The 21,934-nt window shown below is 34.0% G+C and overlaps 1 protein-coding gene across 1 annotated transcript in view; it reads left to right on the plus strand.

Annotated features, from left to right (window-relative positions):
• Nucleotides 1-1,009: 1,009 nt before the first annotated feature.
• LOC111055728 (chitotriosidase-1) overlaps nucleotides 1,010-21,934 on the plus strand; it is a 176,708-nt gene continuing 155,783 nt past the window's right edge. The window contains exon 1 of the mRNA XM_039434647.1: nucleotides 1,010-1,125. Within this exon, the coding sequence (XP_039290581.1) occupies nucleotides 1,123-1,125 (3 nt within the window). The 5' untranslated portion in view covers nucleotides 1,010-1,122. The remainder of the gene's footprint in view (nucleotides 1,126-21,934) is intronic.

Raw genomic sequence — 21,934 nt, forward strand, 5'->3', positions numbered from 1 at the left:
CTTGTTACGTATAATCTTTATTTTGTTTTCATCAATCTTCGAAACAATCGATATGATGCTATTACAGCGGCAATAAGATGAATATGTTGCTATTTCATGGTGCTAAATACAATCCTGTATTTTTTATATTTTGAATCAGTGGTACTCACATAACAGACTCTCCAATTTATCTCAATCTATTTTTCTTTATATTGATAAAACGTAATTTTATTTGAGATATTGATGAAGATGTAGAATAATTAAAGATGCAACTGAAGGTAGCTCTTTTTGAAAATAATTTCGAATTTTTTATTCTCAAATACCTTTATTCGACAAGGCAAACATTATATTTTTGACAAGACAAGCAGTTTTATGTGTTGATTTGATCAAGTCCTTTCAAATGCTACCATAATCCGTACAAATACAGCAATTGATTTAATGAATTCTTCTTCTATTTCTTCCCTTTGAACTGATAGTTTGTCCCATAAGAATAATATTCTTCAACCAGTCCCATTCCTATTCTCTTTCTTGATTCCTCTAATTACTATTTCTCTCCCAATCCATCTTATTCATTCTCCATCGATTGCCATTTTCTCTTTTGATCCCTCTAAATTATTATCCCTCTTTAAATTAATTTTCTTTCTCCTACTCCGTTCCATCTTTGTTCCTCACCAATAAACCGTATTCCACACGTGATGTTCCTTTTTTCAGTGTCTCCAAACAATATTCAACACATACCATACACACAGTCAGCACCACCACATGATGTGCAGTACCCAAACGATAAACCAGTTCAAACCGCTCACAATAATTCCCGCTGCGGGCCACAAAATATGACCGGCTGCCAATCATATCAGCTGATCTTACATTGCGACATCATATTATCCTCGACTACTGGTCTCTCCACCACCACCACAAATCAGCAGAAAGGAAACCAAGGAGGTGGAGGAGAAAGACAAGGAGAAGGAGGAGTAGGAGTGGTGTGTGGGGGAGAGGTTGAGGAGGAGGAAGAGAAAGAGAGGTCGCCAAGAACTCCGTCCAAAGAGTAGAAGGTTAGTTGTGATTTGACTGTTCTTCAAGCAGGTTGTACATTTTTCAATCAAACGGAGACTAAGGATTAAGCCCTAGTGGCAATTCAACAATATGGTGAGTAGTCTACCCAAAAATATTTCTCTCAATTTCCCCCCAAATATATTCTCCCTATATTCACCATACTTTTCGCTACTGACCCAACAGTTTTTCAACGAGCAACAGTTTACAGTTAACCTACTTTCCTGTGGAGATTTCCTTCGGCCTCGTTTAGATCTCGGTGCAGGCTAACTTGGAATACTGTTACTTTCGTTTACTAGCTGCTCGCTAAGAATAGTCTAGTTGAATATAGATTAGAAAGTGTTTGGAAGTGCCCATTTTCTAGCGGAATTAGTTTTGTGCTCTTATTTGCAGAGTGATTGGGATTTCTCCTTAGAATGGTCGGTCTAATTTCCAATATCTTTGTTTGAGATTGATTTTCGATCATTGATTGTGAAGGGATTTCTGGATCTTTTGACCTCATTCAACGAATAAAATAGTTACCGTAGTTGGGATTTCTTCTTCGAATAGTAGGCTATCAATCTATTAATCTAGTTTCCATAATCTGTGTTTTTATTTCCCGAGGTCATATTTCGAGAAATGATTCCCAAATATTGTGACGTGCTCTGGTACCTACTCTGGAATGGTTGTCATTACACATTTCCTTGCTCAATTTATTTGTTTTGTGCTTCAAATTTTGCTATGGCAGTGATCGGGAATTATCTGTTTTATATTAAATAAAAATAGTTTATAGTTTATCAGAGATTGACAATGGTTTAAGAACCGAAACCGGTCTTTCTAACTATCAATATAACCTGTGGTTTTTGACAATTTCTTACTATGTTTATTCAATATGAATAATTACCACAATATCAACTTCTCAACTACACAAAAAGTATTCGTTTAATGGTTAAATTTTATCATCTAATTTTGGTTTGTTCAGATTAATATTGATTCACTGCAGTGAATCTCATGTTTCAAGATAAAACTCAAGATATTTTGGGACTTGTACTCATTACTGAAGTTGTAAGGGTAAGCTACATGGATCCAATTATTTATCCACTCTATAAAGTTGATTTCATTTTCTGCAAGTAATTGGGGAGTTCTCCTTGAAATGATCTCATTTTGCTGTCTAGTCTCTGTGATTAGAATTGATCCTACTGAAGCAGTACGGTATATTTGTAGAGACACTCTCAAGCTTGTACCGTGCGCTCGGCTCTCCCGTTGGAAGGGTGACCGCATAAGGTCAGCTCCTCTCGAAGCTTCAAAACTATACACTTCCTCACCATGAATTCATTACTCATTCATTAATATTCATTTCCCTCATCTAACGCCCCCCACCCCTCGACGTTACTTATAAAAACCATATAAAATTTACTTTCTGTTGTTCCATAATGACATATAAAAATACTCCTTAACCGTTAATTTATTGCTCATTCATTCATATTTATTTCCCTCTTTTCCCCCTCCACTGATAATAAATAATCATTTAATTTTGAATTCCAAAGTATATTACTATTTTCATGTAACTTAAAATCGTGGGTTAAATGGAAAAGGGGGACACCTTTTATTGCCTCGATTTCGCCCACATCACTTTCATTGTAAAGTGTTAATTAAAGTAATTTATCTTTCTATCTATCTATCCAACACATATACCGACTGCCACTGGGTGATGTGAACACTTTCGAATATTTACTCGAAACATATCATAGAACAACGCATTTAATTGGCTCAGATGATATAAATGGAATTTAGAGAATTTAGCTGGCAATCAATCAATCTCATTCAGTCAACATTCAACTAGATTTAATTAGATTCCTCAACTGTTTATTGTTTTTCACAGTGTCGTTTGAAGTGCATCATTCTATCATGAACGACTCATCCCGTTATAGGAATTGAATCCAAATTATTATTCAAGAACATCTATTATCACCTCTATTATCATGCATTATTATCAAGAACATTATCATCTATATACTGCTACTGTGGATAGTTGCTATGCTATATATCACCAATAGATCTGATAACTATCAAATCGATTTCCTCTGGAATTTTTATAACTTTCAATCTCAAACTACTAATCCTACGCGAATCGAATTGATGTTTATCAGAAACAGATTATGAATTCATTAATTCAACTGCACGAATGCCTTCAGGGTCTCCAATATTTGATGGCATAATGGACATAATGACTCATCGATAGCAGGTCTAGTGTTACCACTATGAATAGTATCAATGATATATCACTATATATCTTTACTATATACTTGATGACACTATAACTATCTATTGATACCAGGTCTAGTTTTAGTCTTGTATTACTATGAATGGTATCAAATATATCACTATGGCTAATATCTATCAGAGATTAATAACAGTTTCTTGGAATCACAATAATCATTTCCAATAGTGAGAAGTCTATCAAATTCAGATTAATGACGTGATAATAAAAATTAAAAATTCAATCAGTTAGGATACTGATAGTATTATTGTTTATGATCTAAGCTAACTGATGATCTAAATTATTCAATGCAACTCAAAATGCACAACCTTCAATTGAAGAATTATTCATCAAAACTATGAAGAGGAAGGAGTTTTGGACTTTGTTCCTTGTCTCCCATTATATTTTACTGTAAAAATGATCAAATGAATGAATGAACAATAACCTCTAGATTTACTCAACATTTCTTCTTTTTGTTCATCCAATGTATACATTTTCTGTTCTTCTCTATATGCGTTTCAGTATCCAATTTCTTATCAACTCCACGACTCAACTAATTCCTGGAGAAGTCTACAGAAATCTTCTCCCAACTACATTTTTATGAACATAATTGAAACACACACAAAATAGTGTGTGAATTAAGTTATCATTCCTAAATAACCTCTAGACTGTGTATTCCAAATTAAGGTTAAGAGCAGTTTTGGGCGAATGCCTGTTGTTTCTACCTGAATTGTAGCCTTTTTGTAAATAAATAAATGAAACCATGGAGAAACGATAGCATAAGTAGATATCCCATGATATAGGGCGTTTATGTTAAGCCGATAGTTCACGTAGTTCTTTCCTATGCAGCTGTGTTACGCTGGTAGTCTCTCAAATTGTGCCGTTCATACACTATCACCCCAACAAATCAGTAAAAATTGACAATAATCGACAGTAATCGGCTTGAGATAAAAGTAAAAGCTGCGACATAAATCCCCTATACCATGCAATATCTACTTACGCTATTGTTTCTCTATGATGAAACTCAGAACTTATAGTTTTTCTATTTGTCTCCATGGTATCTGGAAATACTAATCGACTCTACTCTGATCACTGAAGAACTCTAGAAGAATGCTCTTCCAAAATTTTAATGACCTTCATAAAACCTGGTTTCTATTTTTCCATAAAGAAAGCAGAAGTATCCACGCACAGAGACATTACTTTATCTTTTCATGTAGAATATAAACGTAAAACATTAATTTTTTTCATAAAATACGTCAGAATTCATTCACACACAGATACTTCTAGAATATTTTCATGTGAAATATAAACGTAAAACATTGAAAATGTGGTAATGACCGAATGATCACTTCTTTGTTCCGCTGTCATCCAAAGTACAGTTCTATTACTTTACAACCATAAAAAACAAGGAAGTGAAAGTAGTATGCCATGTATTATCCCCCAGCAGACAGACACAAGTAGACCACTTTGCTCTAAAAGCTTATTCACAGCAGCTCTGTAGCTCTAGCTTTTCAGATCAACAACGCAAGAAGAATAGACTATAGCTTTTAATTTTCTAAGGATGACAAATTGAGAGTATGCGTCAAACTTTTAACGCAGTATTTAGAAAGCTGTAATAGGGTGACATAAGGCGGTAGGTCATTACCTGGGTTTTTAGAAGAGAGTTTTATAATAATTGGAAATTGGTTGAATGGTAGCCTACTCATCCAGTGTATATAGGTAGACATATTATTGTTGGTTTCAAAAGATTGGAGTTACAGGTTGGTTGAAACCTATGAAGTTACCTATCCTATTATATTAAGCGAGCAATTTCCGTATATTTGCATATATTTTTATATCTGGTTATTAATGTTCAACGGATCTCGAGAACGGCTCTAACGATTTTCACGAAATATGGAACACAGTAGGTTTATGATATGAAGATTCGATTGCACTAGGTCTAATCCTTGGGAGTTTGTTTAGGTTAACATATTATTGTCAGTTTCAAACGATTGTAGTTACAGGTTGATTGAAACCTATGAAGTTACCTATCCTATCCTATTATATTAAGCGAGCAATTTCCGTATATTTGCATATATTTTTATATCTGGTTATTTATGTTCAACGGATCTCGAGAACGGCTCTAACGATTTTCACGGAATATGGAACATAGTAGGTTTATGATATGAAAATTCGATTGCACTAGGTCTCATCCTTGGGAAAACTCGCTGAATGACATTAAAAGGATAATTCATCCTTGGCTGAAACAGCTGTGGATAGTAAAAAAGTGAGTGAGCGAGTGAGTATGTGAAAAATCAAAATAACGCATCCTCGAAATTCATAAGATGACATATAGGATATAGCCAGCTGTGAAATATAAACACGATCATTTTGGAGAATCGTGTTCTGTTTATCAATAAATAAAAATAACGAGCAAAGCTCGGTGCCCCGATATTGTATTGAAACAGATCAGTCATCCTAATTAAATTCTTGTTAGAGAATATATATAGCAAAAACATATATGAATAAGTAATTCATGTGGAGAAAATATAAAAAGCAGATACATATACATACAATACATTTTTTATATTTCTTCGGGATTGAAGCTATATTATTCAAGTTCATGTACAGACTCCCTTGAAATTGACACGATATTCACCAGGATATTTGTAATTTCTCCCAGAAAATAGTTCTATTGTACCATTCAATAAAGGCTAATCATAGTTTCCATTAACATGTTCTTCATTGAAACTATCAAATATCTTATTGGAAAAACCATGTCGACACGTTGAAAAGGCTTCAAAGCATTTTCAAAATGCCACTGATTAAAAACCAAGCTTCATGGGTTTTGAAATGTATAGCTTATGTATTTCGATTGCCCATTCTTATTCAATTTTCTTGTCAGAGAAGAAAATCAACAATATTTTCTCTTTCACATCGCCTCACTCCCTCAGTCTATCTTCCTCACTCTCTTGGTCATAATACAAATATTCTATTTGACCTCTCTCTTCTATGCAATAACAACAATAACAAATATTCATAACACAGGATTCTGTTATTACGATATCCCTATATTATATTGAGCAGTGCTACATACAATTTGCCTTATTACTTACACTGTATAGAACACTGAGAAGTTAGTAATATTTCCTTATCTCTGATAGAACGTATAGTTTTACACACAAGCTGAGTTTTAAAACTGAGATAACTTATTAAGAAGTTGACATTTAGCCTATTCTGTGAGATCCATTTCAAACTATCAGCATGGTTTACATAGGAAGCATTGACGCTATTAATAAACAGTTCTGACAGCATAAAGTGAATCTCAGTAGAGCTATTTAAATTCTAATTTTCCTTTCAGAGAATAAATAATACAAATACTACGCCGCGCTCTCTCGGTAACCTGTCACCCCATTCATAATAAATATTCTGACCCAGTGCGGTTTCACTTTCAAATGGCAGCACTAATTCATAAGTGTGCCACTAATTAATTAACGTAGTCTTTGTGTAATTGGACATCTGACAAGTGAAAATGGAATTTATGAATGACAGAGAGTGAGTGATGGATGGAGGTAACGTATCATTAGACGAATGGTGCGTTCATTAATTAAAAGTATCAATTATTTAGGAGTTAAGTATCAATTTATTAGAGAATCTTGACAAAAAATGGCATATTAATTAGGCTACATTCATGTGGATCATATTATGCTATTTATTCAATGATATACAGAACACAATTCATTGAAATGATTAAAGAAGGACCAACAGGCACAGCCCTAAACAGTTCCTTCCCCGAATTTCGATTTATACTCTACTTCAAAAAGTAGATTATTTCTCATTCACTTTTGAATCCATAAATGAAAGTGTGCGCCTTCACTTTAATTTTTGTCAGTTGCTGAGATGATAAAGATGTTAAATAAAAAGACTAAGTAAAAAACCATAGATTTATTGATAGTCAGAAAGACCGGTTTCGGTTGTTACACCATTGTCAATCTCTGATAAAGATGTAATCATTTTTATCATTTCATAGATTTCAATACAAATAAATGAGAGATCATGAATGAGTTGAGTGTAGTCATTCAAAGTATTCAAGAGCCATGTATGAAATTTCAAAATTGAAAATTCAATCTATTAGATGAAGATTGAGGTATTAATATTACAGTTTGGAACATGAAAAGTGAAAGGTTTTTCTAAGGTCAACAACCTCAATACACCTAGACCTGGATTAATCAGGGATTTGAAACTGACAACCTGCTTTTATGAGGAGCATATTGAAATTATTCAAAATCAAACTTGAAACTTGATGATGATGATGATGATTGATAAATCCACCCAAGTATTAATTCATTAATTTTGTTGTACAGTAATGAAAACACAAATTGAAATTGCGAGCCACTTTTTCTATGGAATTACTTTCTGATTATGGAAAAGTACCACAACATCACACAAAACACAACTGTGATGTAATACAGTACAAAATCATTCTGTGTTCAAGTGCAAATGACTCGAAAATACCTCTAGAAATGTTGAAACTAGTTGTGTTGTGATAAAATAGAAAGAACTTGATAATAATTTATATTGTGCTTCAATAATCTATAGTAAATAGTTTCTATTTTGAATAAATAGGCCATTGTAGTTCAATACTTCCCCAATCATTCTGATGAATTAAATTTTGTGCATCACTGAATAAATTGATAATAATAAATAATAATATATCCTACAGTCAAGTAGAGTCATTGTCCTACGACAGTCATACAGAATTCATATAGAAATGATGCATTGTCAAGAGAAAATATGGTATTCCTCCATACCAGAATAATAATCGGAGATTGATTGGAATTGAGTGAAGAAATTTATAGTTTGGAACATGAAAAATGATATTAAATGGAAAAAATCTCATAGACGGCTGCATTCCACAAGAGAAGTCGAGTTTTGTCTATAACAAGCCTATATTCTGGAACGACTACTTTTTATTTTCCTACTACTTCTTTCTCACCTTTCCAATATTTTCACGCTCCAACGCTCTTTTTTCTCTTTACTCCTCTCATTCCTCCCTTATCTGCTAGCTATTCACTGTCTCACTCAAACTGTTTTCTCTCTTTTTCCCTCTCTTTCTCCCTTACTTGTTGCCCATTCACTGTCTCACTCATAACTATTCTCTTTCCATTCTCCCTCTCCCTCTCCCTTACTTGTTGCCCATTCACTGTCTCTCTCATAACTGTCTTCTCTTTTTCCCTCTCTTTCCCACTCATTCATTCCTTATTCACTGTCTCACTCATCATTTTTTTCCTCTTTTTTTTCTATCGACAGTTTCACTCGATGCAGCCGCATGCATACAGAAATATTTCAAATTAATATTTTCGGTCTATTAATTCAGAAGTCGACTACTGGATCTAATAGGTTCTCCTGTCTGAGATTCACTAAAAACTGTCAGCATTTAATATAAAACAACATCAAAACTCTCCATTAAACCAATACTGACTGTTCAAAGTCTAATGATATTCAATTATTCTAGCTGTCAGAATTCCTTATAAATAACGTCAAATCTTCCAATTTAATTAATGCTGACTGATTGAAGTGAATCACACAATAGAAAATAATGGGATTGGATTATTGATAGGATTGGAAGTTTTTCAGGTTACGAAGCTGCTTAATTGGTTATCAAGTTTTTACGCTGTGATAGTGATAGAAAACTTGAATATTTGAATACTTGTAATCTGATAAATCTGACATGACTCCTAAGCTTTGAAAAACGTTGGCTTTTCTACAACAATATTATTCACAGTGTTACAGTATTTTAATTGTTTCGTACTGTATAAGATTGTTCTTATAACTGTATAATGTTCATAACTGTATTCTTGTTATTCAAGATGAAGTTACTTTTTGTGTAGTTGAGAAGTTGATATCATGGTAATTATCCATATTAAATAAAAATACTAAGTTAAGAATAAGATTTGTTTCTGACAATTTCTTTGTCTTTTTATCAATTAGAATGTGATTCGTATCGAAATGAAAGTCTAGTGTCTCTAGATGTTTAGGATACAAATGAATTTTGAAAAATACATAGGATAAAATAAAAATAGAGAAAGTAAAAATCAATGGGCTGTCATCTCTTGTCTTTTTGATCTAAAGTTCTAGATGAAGATAAAAATAAAAATCTTATTTAATCACATTCAAAAAGGGTACTAAGATTTTTATTTTTATTTCTATTTTTATTATAAGTAGCCCTCTACAGGAAAGAGATTCTAGATGAAGTACTGATATGAGTAAATCCAGTGTTTTAGAATTTATAATTTTTCTAATAATCCATAATTAATTTCTCTAACAAATCTTTGGAGATTTGTGATAACAGATACTCACTTCCTTATCAGATAACTTTACTTTGATTCATTGACCATTGTATTCTATGCATTACCTCTATGTTATTTCGAATTCCAACCTCTTCTATATGCACTTTTTTAATAAGAGCTACTCGTATATACTGAAAATTAAATATCAAAGTGCCCTTTATCTACTTTATTCCTCATTCATGAGTGCCTTTTCTTTTTTCTTGCAACATGACCCGACATTCAATTTCATTTTTCATTTTTAATCTCATAATATGTCATTAAATATCAGAACATGTTAGAAATTTGGACAGAAGAATACTTTGATTTTCAATTCTCATGTAACCTCTTTTAGTATAACATGAGAAATGAAATTGATTCATGAGTTATAGATTCCTGCTGTTGTATATTGACATTTATTACAAAGCAAAAATACAGCCAACATTCTTTAGTATGCCCTACTTGTCGAATAACTCTGATATCGTTTCAGATTATCTGAAAATCGAGCGTTGAATTTTCCCGAAATATCCCTGTCTTCCTACAACAATATTCCTTCCAAACTATCAGCATTGCATGAATAAGAAGCATCGCTAATATCCACACAGATTTCTGACAGTTCAAAGTGAATATCACTTTAACAGAAAACACTTCCGTGATTGTCTCCATTGAAAAGCGTTAGTTAGATAATAAAAGAAAATTGACACACGTAGCCTATTTGACCGTGTTATTCCCCCGGACTCCTTTAACAGAAGTGATCGAAATAATAATGGAAAATCTCGAAGAATTCGGTGTCATTTTTGTTGGAAACGAGTGCAATGGTCAGGAAAATGTAGTCCAAAAATGCTACAAAGATGTAGTGTGATTCACTTTAAACTGTCTGCATTGGTTGGATGGAAAGGTGTTGAGGTATTTTATAGGGGATGATGACAATTAGATGGTTCTCACTGTTTATATACTAAACATGGATACTGTTCTCATACTAAACATATCACACTGTTTATATACTAATCTGAATATACTACATAGTATCATCAGAGACAAACAAATAGGCTTACGCTTATCCTTTATATACGGTATCATATAGAAACAGTTGGATTATTGATATTATTTGTCGAAAGAGTATCTAGGCTACTAATCTCCAGATTGTCTACAAAATTATATCTTTCCCACAGCCGCAATGCATAGTTTCCATGTATGTTTTTATAAATAGTACAGAAGACCAATATAATAGATATATAATATTCGACCAACCGGTAAAATTAGTTGTGAATCTATATTTATTCAGATTATGTATATAGATATTCAGATTCAAATATTTTATAAATTTTCATATCTTAACCACAGCCGCAATGCATAGTTTCCATGTTTGTTTTTATAAATAGTACAGAAACAGAAGACCAATATAATAGAGATTTATATAATATTTGACCAACCGGTAAAATTAATTGTGCATCTATAAATATCCAAAAATCACTCTTCTGAAAGATTATCCTCCCATAATTTCAAAATATAATTTCAAAATATTGGACACAGTAGTGAGACTATAGTGGGGTGGTCCACGTTATAAAGGTAGTAGAGAAACATAGGAGACCAACGTTGCCGATCCTCTGTCTTGTCAATGTCTCCTATAGACGGTAGCTGATACCAAGGATGCTATATAGCTATTGGTCTATACACTATTATTGAGCTGATACAGGTTGATTGATGTAATATAACTGTTCATTCTCATTTAAAATAATCAATTATATTTTATTAAGCAAGAAATAATGATTTCATTATGAATTTTCATGATTAAGATGAAATATTTTGTTAATTAATTATCAATTCTACACTGTTGAAAATCAATCTGGAAACAGAGCAAAGCGAGAAAGGGATACCGCTATCCGCTTTGTTATATGATAGACAAGGATAGCAATACCATTGCAAATCAAACTCTGCCATTATAACGTGGACCTCACTATAGGCAAACCGTTAGCTACAATATTGGTTGATATTTGAGGATATTTTCTCATACCTTCAAAACATAGTCCACGAAGTATTAGACACATAGTTATAGGAACAGTTTGATACAATATTTGTTGATCCACAAATCGCCTTCTCGATTTTTCTCTCCCATGAAATATTTCTCCCAAAGCAGGGAAATCTGTGCGTAATGATTTGGTTGAGAAAATTCTCACAATGGAAATCTACTCTAAAACCGTTCATTTTTCGCAACCTAGACATAGACATTCTGTATTGTCACTTTTTTCCTGAAAAATGTGATTTGGTGCATAGAGACGGTGAAAAATGGGGGGAAAGAATTATGATGACTATTGATAGTATAGAAAAAATAGGTCATGTGACTGTGATTCGAATGTTGAATGAAATAAAAAATATTGTAAAGAAACATAAAGTTTATTCTAATACTATTCTGTGATAACACAGTTTTATGACTACGGTACCTTGTGGGAGTGTAACTCTATAGGTGCGTACAGATATACGCGCCGCGAACATGAGCAATTCACTTTTAATTAGCTGATTATATCTGTTTTTTTACAGAACCGGTAAGATACAGATATAAAAAGCTTGACATCAGCTGATTAAAAGTGAATTGCTCATGTTCGCGGCGCGTAAATCTGTACGCACACTATGAAAACACATCAAAACTGAGCATAATATATATTGTTTCTTTGATCTCCACACTTCTTCATTCATCTAGCTTTATTTCCTTTTCTTCCTGATCTTCAACACTTATTCCTTGATCTTCTTACCCCTTTTCTACATCTTTCTTTATCTTTTACATTTTTTACATCTTCCACATCTCCTATATTTTCCACATCTTCTACATGTCATTTTCTCTATTTAATCTTTATTCACACCTTATAGTTTACTCATTATAGACTTAGCTCCACTGAGCTTGTAAACACAATAGAGCATACGAGCTTCAACAACACACTTCCATACAAATAGAACAAAACTTTCTCCATTGAAAAATTGGCTACAACGCAAAATAAAATTCGGCGTAGCGTCCAAAGTGCAAATCAATTGAACACTCATTAAAACAGGATACACTTACACACACACGCACTCACATGCATACAAAACATATGTGAGAGTTTTTCATAGACGAACACATTATTCTCAGGAGATAATGTAAAAAATTCTCTTGACCGGTTGAGCACAATAGTTAGTTTGTGTCCTTGACTGAAAAATTTCATCTCGCAATAATTTGAAGACTTTCTTCAGCTAATTCAAGGTGTTCACCTCTACTATCATTAGGAGTTGCAAAATTAATATTGTGTGTCTTCTAACTGAGTAATTACTCAAATGTAGGTTTTGATAGTTGCAAGTCAATGACTGGAATTGGACTATGCATGTCAAGTTTATGAAGTATTTACTGATCAGTAATAAGTACAGTTTATTCACATTAGCCATGAGTGATTCGATTTTTCAGCCAACTTCATTTATTTATTGGATAGAGCAACAATACAATAGTCACAGAAGAAAAAATAGGCTATTTCCCCAAACTTCATCAATTTCCTATTTTCCATTTTACTAGTTATTTCCTTATTATTGAATTGTAGCTTAGTGATTTGGTGTTATTGTTGATGTAACTGATATCTCACGACCTGGTAGAGAAAATTATGAAAAGATGAATTTTATTTGAATTCAGGATGAAAAATCATTATTCAGAATATTATTCATGGTCTTTATTGCAGTCGTCGTCGTCGTCGTGGTCTTGTTACAGGGGTAGGCATTAATACCAGCTGTTTCTATTAACACCTTTTTCTTGGTCTGCCAATACTTCTCCTCCCTTCTGGCTTGTAAGCAATGACAGCTTTGGGGATTTTCCCGTTTCCCATTCTCTCAACATGTTCTCTCCACTGTTGTCGATTCTCGTCAACTCTTTGATATATAGAGATCACATTGAGCTCTCTATGGATATCAATATAATAAAGCCTGCCCTCTCTGGTGCATCTCTTCACTGACCTTAAAAATCTCATTTCAGCCGCCTGTAACCTGCTCCATTCCCTCCTCTTTGGTATCCAGGTTTCAAAGCCATACAAGAGTATAGAATCTTTATCGCATGAATTTGTATTCAGTTTTGAGAATTCAACATGTTTCTGAGACCAGACATAGTCATGATACATTCAATATCGGATCTGAAAAACTTCTACGGATTTAAAATAATTTGAAGATGAAATCAAAAAAGAGAAGTTTGACACTATCTACCCTACTTATATCCAACAATTTCAAAATTTCTCATCGTTGACTATGGAATATAACAAATTATTAAATAAAACTACTAAGAAATTGTCAGAAACCACAGATTTATTGAGTTTATCAGAGATTGACAAAGGTGTAACAACCGAAACCGGTCTTTCTAAGTATCAATAAATCTGTGGTTTTTGACAATTTCTTAGTATTTTTATTTAATATGAATAATTACCACAATATCAACTCCTCAACTACACAAACATTATAACAAATTGATTGTAGAGGAAAGGTTGAATTGTATTTTTGAACTCAGGATTAAACATTCTAAAACTTACAATTGTTATTCTCTCTCCAAGCGAATGCAACAGTTCAAAATTCAACAACAATAAACGTCCTTCAAAACTGACGTAGATACATAGTTTTTGTTTACAACAGAAAAATCATGCCTGAAGCGTACTTTTGGTCTCATATCGTGCAGTGGAGGCCGGCCTTGTTTGTTTTTACAGTACTTTCACTCGTCAACAAAATTGGAAACTTGCAAGTCGGTACAGATTTACGAGAAACACCAAGTTTGTGGGATTGTTTCGTTATAATTCATCTCAGGAATGTGGTTGAATAATGATGATAGAGGATCAAAATGGATAATTCAACAGGTAAGAAGCAATGGAAGCAATAAAATGGACGAGATTCCTTCAAAACACTGCTTCTTCCAATCAACAGTTCAAAAATAATCAGAAATTTGGAAAAAATGATTCATCTCACTTCATCTACGATCACAGATGTTTTATTTATCTTGTATTTCATCTGAGATCTTCAATCAATCCCCATTTACAGTAATTATTAATCTATTTTCAATTCTTCGGATGCTGATTTATCTTCCAATCTGCCTCTTTATTCATATTCTGTGCCGTTCACTTCTATTCATTCTTCTCTCTCTCTCTCTCTCTCTCTCTCTCTCTCTCTCTCTCTCTCTCTCTCTCTCTCTCTATTCATTTTTCCTCCTCTTTCTAATGTTTCTCCCAGTCATATTTTCGCTCTATATACCTTTCTCCATACCCATTCTTCTCCAAGCACATTTTTATAATTATATCATTCAATAATTTTTCACAATTTCTCTCAATCATTTTTCTTCTCTTCCGCTTCTTATTTTTGTTCTACCACTACTACTACTCTTATGCTGCACCTTATTGGATTCACTACCATAGTCAACAACACAAAAATAGTCCGACGGGAATTGGAGAAGATGAGTGCCAAATAAGAGTTGATCAACCTTGTCCACAGCTAATTATAAGTGAGAATCAATTAAAATACTAGCCGGTAACCCGTGATTCGCAAAAGTCTGTTAGGCTTACAAGGTCAATTAAAAACTTGATTCACTGAGATCTTAAAGAATTTAAAATAGACCTATAACCACCCTCGGTAAATTATTGAGGAACAATATGAAAATTATCAAGTTAATCAGTCCAGTAGTTCAGACGTGATGATGTGTCATTCGTGAATTTCCTATCCCGCAAGTGTATAAGCCAATTATTCCTTTCTCATATTATTAGAATATAGATAATACACCTGACAATTATTGGCAAAGTCTATGACTGTGTTGAGTATAGACTTTTCTAATAGAGAAAATGAGTAACTTCAATAATAAGATGGCTATTACGTAGTATTCACTACATTCTTATCATCACAAATACCATTCTTGTCCAGCCACAAAATTATAGCAGTCACCTTCTTCCTACTCATTATGCACTACGAGATAAATGTAACAGATATATGGGAAAGAACGGCCATACGATTCTGATCTCTCGTATGCATAATGCAGTGAACTCAGTTCACAAGGAACAATTATTTTTCGGTCTAATAACCCCATGCAATTCCAGTAGGAAGAGAACCAACCTGAACTGAGATTCAGTTGAAACTGTCAGGATTTCTTAGCAGTTATAGGTATGCTTCCCATTTAAATAATGCTGGCTGAGGATAATATCTTACTATAGTGCAAGGCAAGAAGTGTTCTGAGATACCAAAGTAAATATTGTGTGTGAAGTCTGGTAGAAGATTGGAAGATAGTCTACGGAAGTAGGCAGGTCTCACAACATATTTCTAATTCATCTAATTATTATAATAATCTATTCAATATAATGAAGGAAATAACTGGCTTATACACGTACGGGATAGGAAATTCACGAATGACGCATCATCACGTCTGTACTACCCAACTGATTAACTTGAAATTGTGCATATCCTATTATATTAAGCGAGCAATATTTCTGTATTTTATATCTGGTTATTTTTATATCTGGTTATTTTTGTATCTGGCTATTTTTATATGCTTATTTATCTGGTTATTTATGTTTTACGGATCTCGAAAACGGCTCCAACGATTTTTAGGAAATTTGGAACATAGTAGGTTTATGATATAAAGATTCGATTGCACTAGGTCTCATTCTTTGGAAACTCGCTGAACAACATTAAAAGGATAATTCATCCTTGGAAAACAGATGATAATTTCGTCGTCTCTCGATAACAGAAGATGCGTGTGTGGGAGAGAGACAGAATTATTTCCAGCTGTGTAATCATAATCAATCAGCGAGAAATTTTATCTAGCTAGACAATTTGATCGATTTGATCAACATAATCTGATTTGTTGACATGACATGATAATCCTCCTAAACTAGAGTGTATCAAAATTTTCAAAGTTGATCATCATTTGACAATTTCAAGTGATTAGTGAGTGTTATTTTGTTATTCAATTTGGTTTGTATATAATCTAAATTATGAATTTTTTGTTTTCAAATGTTTGAACAGAAAATTGAACCTGAATTCAAGTGTATGGAACATACCCCACTTTCTGGACTATTTATAGTGTATAAATCAAAATTCGGGAAAGAAACAGTTTTGGGCTGTGCCTGATAGTACTTCCCCCAATCATTTCAAAGAATTGTGTTTGGTTCATCAAAAGTCAATAAATAAATAACGAGAGAAGCTCGGTGCCCCGATATTGGATTCCTAATATACCAATGATGGTTATAGGTCTATTTTTAATTCTTCAAGATTTCAGCAGGTCAAGTTTTTAAATAGACCCTTGCAAAGTACGGGTTATCTGATGGTAGCGAATAATTATGGAATATATAAACTATATTCTCATTCTGTATTCAATCTTATACCTCAAACTCGAGTTTTGTTCTCAACTTTATAGCACAGATCCAAGCCAGTCTGTGCTTTCTCAATTTTGAGACACTGGAGTGGTTCTAAAAAATGGTTGATAAGAACTTCTTCTCAATCATGACTATGTCAGAATGCTATCAATTCTAACATGCTATACTTCGATAACCTAAACCTGTCATAGTATATTATAAATCCTATATTAGTTTAGTATATTATATGAAACCAGTTCCATGAACTAATTCCAAAGTTGACAAAAAACTTGAAGACAGAAAAACGGTTCGTGAGGCAGCCAAGCATGTAAAATAATATTATAACGCAGTCGACTATATAAAACACTAATGAGTATAAATAGGTATAACTGCTCATAGACATGATGTCAAAAAAACCAAAGATCCCAGAATGTGGTTCAAGAATATAATATAGCTTCACACATATCACAGAATAAATAGATATATCTTGCTGTAGTTATCCATACTACAAACCGATAAATCCATCTTACTGTACTAACATGAATATACAGTATAAGCCTACCTGAAGGTAAATTATGAATATAGAAGAATATAGGTAAGTATGGAAGATAAATAGATAAATATAGGTATTTGAAGCAAGTACTTGTGTATATGGGGTGCACAGGGACAGAAGGTATACATAGTACAGCAAAACACCGTTTCATACATACAGTTTGAATACATTTATGTATCATAAGGTATATGAAGGTAATAATAATAATATGGAGTGAGGTACACATACAAGACATAGTTTTAAAGATATTAAATACATAGATATGGTGGTAATAGGGAGCCGGCAGTCGGGCACCCTCACTATATTTGAACAGGACTTTGAAAAAGAAATGGAACCAGTTTTGAGAACGGTTAAGTCGTGAGGTACTGCTTGCCACCTATTTACTTGTCTCCTCTCTTCCTCCTCCTCCTCCTCCACCTCCCACTCCTCCTCCTCCTACTCCTTCTCCTCCTCCTCCTCCTCCATCTCCATCTCCACCACTTATTCTCCTCATCTCCTTCACCTTCTTTTTTTCTCCTTCTCATTCTTCTTCTACATATTCTCTTCCTGTTCTTCACCCATTTCTCTTTCATTCGGCTTGATGAGGCGAAGTAGACCCACAAAAGTGTGGTTAGTTCACTGACACAGTGGCCCACTTGTAGAACCGACTCACTTTTCGTCACGATCTTTCTTCTCCTTCTACTTTTCAAAATGCATCTTTTGTCTCATTATTTTTGTACCTCATGAGATTATCTCGCTTTCTTCTTGTTCATTCAACTCCCCATTTCCTATAAATTATCCTCTTCATAACAAGGTATTTCTTCCATTGCATTTCTAGTTTTCTAGAAACTCGTCGTCGTCGTCTTCTTACAGGGGTAGGCATTAATACCTGTTCCGCCTTCAAACATTCTCCCACCTTTTTCTTGGTCTGCCAATACTTCTCCTCCCTTCTGGCTTGTAAGCAATGGCAGCTTTCGGGATTCTTCCGTTTCCCATTCTCTCAACGTGTTCTTTCCACTGTTGTCGATTCCCGTCAACTTGTTGAGGTATGGAGATTACATTGAGCTCTCTACGGATATCGATACTATAAAGCCTGTCCTCTCTGGTGCATCCCTTCACTGACCTTAAAAATCTCATTTCGGCCGCCTGTAACCTGCTCCACTCCCTTCTCTTTGGTACCCAGGTTTCAGAGCCATACAAAAGTATAGGGACGGCCATTACTTTATAAAATTTGAGTTTCGTCTCTTTACGGGCTTTATTTTTGAGAGTTCTGTTAATAGTTCCGCATATGTACTGGAATTTGTTAATTTTTGCATTCAAGTCGTGGTCTTCCTCGTATGTAATATCACATCCCAAATATTTGAAATGTGATACCTGTTCCAGTATTCTGTTGTTGAGAACTATTTTAGAACGTATTGGAGACTTTCCCAGAAACGCCATCACTTTTGTTTTGTGCAAGGAAATCTTCATGTTATATTCTGAGCTCAGGAGATGGAGTTGATATATTGCTCTTTGCAGATTGTCCTCTGATTCCTGCAATATTACTTGATCATCTGCAAACCATAATGAATTGACAGCAATATTGTGTGTTAGTTGTATACCTGGGTGAATTTGTTGCTTCCACTTCCTACAAAGGTCGTCCGCATAAATATTGAAGAGAGTTGGTGAGAGAGGACAACCCTGTCTCAAACCAACATTGATAACAATTTCTTCTGACTGGGAGCCTGAGCAGTCTAGGATTATTTCTATCTCACTGTACAAACTCTTGATGACTTCAACTAAATGAATTGGGAAACCTCGTTTGATCAACTTATCTAACAATAATTGACGATTGACTTTATCAAAAGCTTTTTCGTAGTCCACGAATGCAAGGTGTGTCTCTAAATTGAATTCTACTCTTTTTGCTATGATCTGTTTCAATGAGAAAACATCGTCCATACATGATCGGCCCTTTCTGAAACCAGCCTGCTCCTCTAGTAGAAGTACATCAGAGATTTTCCGAAGTCTATTGTTCAGAATTCTGCTGTACAATTTATAGACATTGCTCAACAAGCATATACCTCTATAATTATTCGGGTCTTTTCTGCTCCCCTTCTTGAATAGAGATATTACTAAAGCCTTTCTCCACTCCTCAGGCACATAACGTGATGTCCAGCACATGTTGATTAGATGAAGCAGTCGAAATTTCAGTAATGTTCCGCCATATTTTAAAAGCTCCATATTTAGCAGATCCACCCCAGTTGCCTTCCTATTTTTCGTTTTATTGAGGGCTTCTTCCAACTCATCAATGCTTATGAGATCAACATCACTCACTGGATCCATCCGCTGGTCAATACTTTCCATGACTGGCAAATCTTGGTCATACCACAGTTCTTTGTAGTGTTCAATCCATTCATGTTTGCTCACATTTTTTATCTCAGCCATTTCTTTGACCGTACTATTAAGGTGTCTCATCCATTTGTAAGCAACTTCCTGCCTGCCATGAAGGTCATCTTCTATTCCTGAGATGTATCTGTCCCATGAATCTTCATGTGCTTTCCTAACAGTTGTTTTCGCTATATTACGTTTGAGCCGATAATTTTCTTTTGTGTGGTCTGTTGGTGACTGAAGGAGTTCCTTGTATGCTTTCTAGTTCTAGAAACTTGATTTATTTTTTCAAAATTTACATTTACCAACTATTCTCCTTCCACAATGGGCCATATGAATAGAGTTGAGCATTTGCTTATACTTCTAAAATATGGAGCATTTGCTTCATTTTCTATGAATAAACGTGAGCAAAACCTTTTGCTCATGCTCATCAAAAAAATAGTTTGAGCATTTGCTCAAAAGTAAAAGCTTATGCTCAAAAATGTATGAATAAACTAGAGCATTTGCTCAACTTTTGAAGCAAATGCTTCAAAAAGGTGAGTCTAGTCTGGAGCAGCTTTTCACCTTTTGCTCATAGTAAAATGGCTCAACTAATTCGTGCGAGTAAGAAGAAACTTCGCCAGATACGATCACAACTAATAATTGAGGACTGTAAAACTCTTTTCAGATTCAACCATGATTTATATCACCATTATTCCTACAAAAGAATAAATACAAAAGATATAAAGATACCTAAAGATATAAAGAACTACCTGATATAAAGATAGTCATCACAAAATAGGAAATAGGCATTTCAGAAGATGAGAGTGTAGACGATTATAAGAAGGCTAAGAAATTTTTCACGCTATTATTTAAAAATCCTAAACTCAACCAACCTAAAACTCAATTCATAAATAGAAAACAGAGCAGACGACGCAAACACAAGCGGTGCCTCCTACTTGCATATTTAGCGCTTCCGTGAGCTACAAAAACAAAGTAAGGCCACAAAAGCGAATCAGCTGATGAAAAATCTTTAAAATACGTGAGCATTTGCTCCAGAGTTCAGGAGCATAAGGTGAAGCTTACTCATATAAAATGAGCAAATGCTTATGCTTCTACATAATGCTCATGAGCAAAACCTTATGCTCCATGATCTCTTGCTCATGAGCATTTGCTCTGGTTTTATTTATATGGGCCATTATCTGTATCACAGTCTCCTATTCAATTTATTTACAAACTCAATCCTGATATCTTACCAATTTTTACCAAAGTTCTCCACACAGACATCCAACAAACCAGATGAGAAACCACCCCACAGTTTGCGTGTATCGTAGCAACGCACCATAGAGCAATAAGTGTATAGAGTGACCCGATTACAAGCTATTAGCCTGAACCAGATCATAGAGGAGGTGTCTCTCGCTACAAGCCGCGGTTTCCAGGTTAAAGGTTAACTCAACTTGCATTCAAAAAAGGTTAACCTACCTACAACTGGTACGTGGTCGGCCGTTTTCATTTGAACGTCGGTTAAGTTTGACATTTGAAGTGTGCAACTTGATTTGGATCAATTTGCAAGATGAATAATGAGAGTTGGCTGTGTAATCATGTTAAGTGTAATTAACCTTTTACACGCGTACCAAATTGAAGTACCCACAGTGAGTAATTAACTTTTGAGAGAGAGTAACATTAAGTTTGTGAACTTGGTAGACAGTTTCAAATCGTTTCGTCATAGGATAAAACAATCTTAATTTGTAGTAGGAGTTTTTAAATTTCTGAACTTGGTAGGCAATTTAAAATTGTTTGGTCAAATCGTTTCGTCATAGAATTAAACAAATCGGTGTAGTAGGAGTTTCTCTGGTTTCGTTATGATTGTGTCAGCTTGGAATTTAATTTAGATTTTCTGAAATCTATTCCCTTTTGAAATTGCAGAACCTACTTGCAATCATCATTCTACATGTAAATAAATTTAATGTTTTACGGTGGCTTGGGGAAGAATATATGAAATTCATGTTCAATTTGAACACAAAAACAAGTCTTTTGTTTTAAGACTTAAAACAATCTTAAGTTGTAGTAGGCCTACAGTTTTCTTTGGTTTCGTCATGATTGTGTCAGCTTTAAATTCCATTTAGATTCTTTGAAATCGATTCCCTTTTTAAAT

The sequence above is a fragment of the Nilaparvata lugens genome, chromosome 8 (assembly GCF_014356525.2).
Source record: "Nilaparvata lugens isolate BPH chromosome 8, ASM1435652v1, whole genome shotgun sequence".
Taxonomy (NCBI): domain Eukaryota; kingdom Metazoa; phylum Arthropoda; class Insecta; order Hemiptera; family Delphacidae; genus Nilaparvata; species Nilaparvata lugens.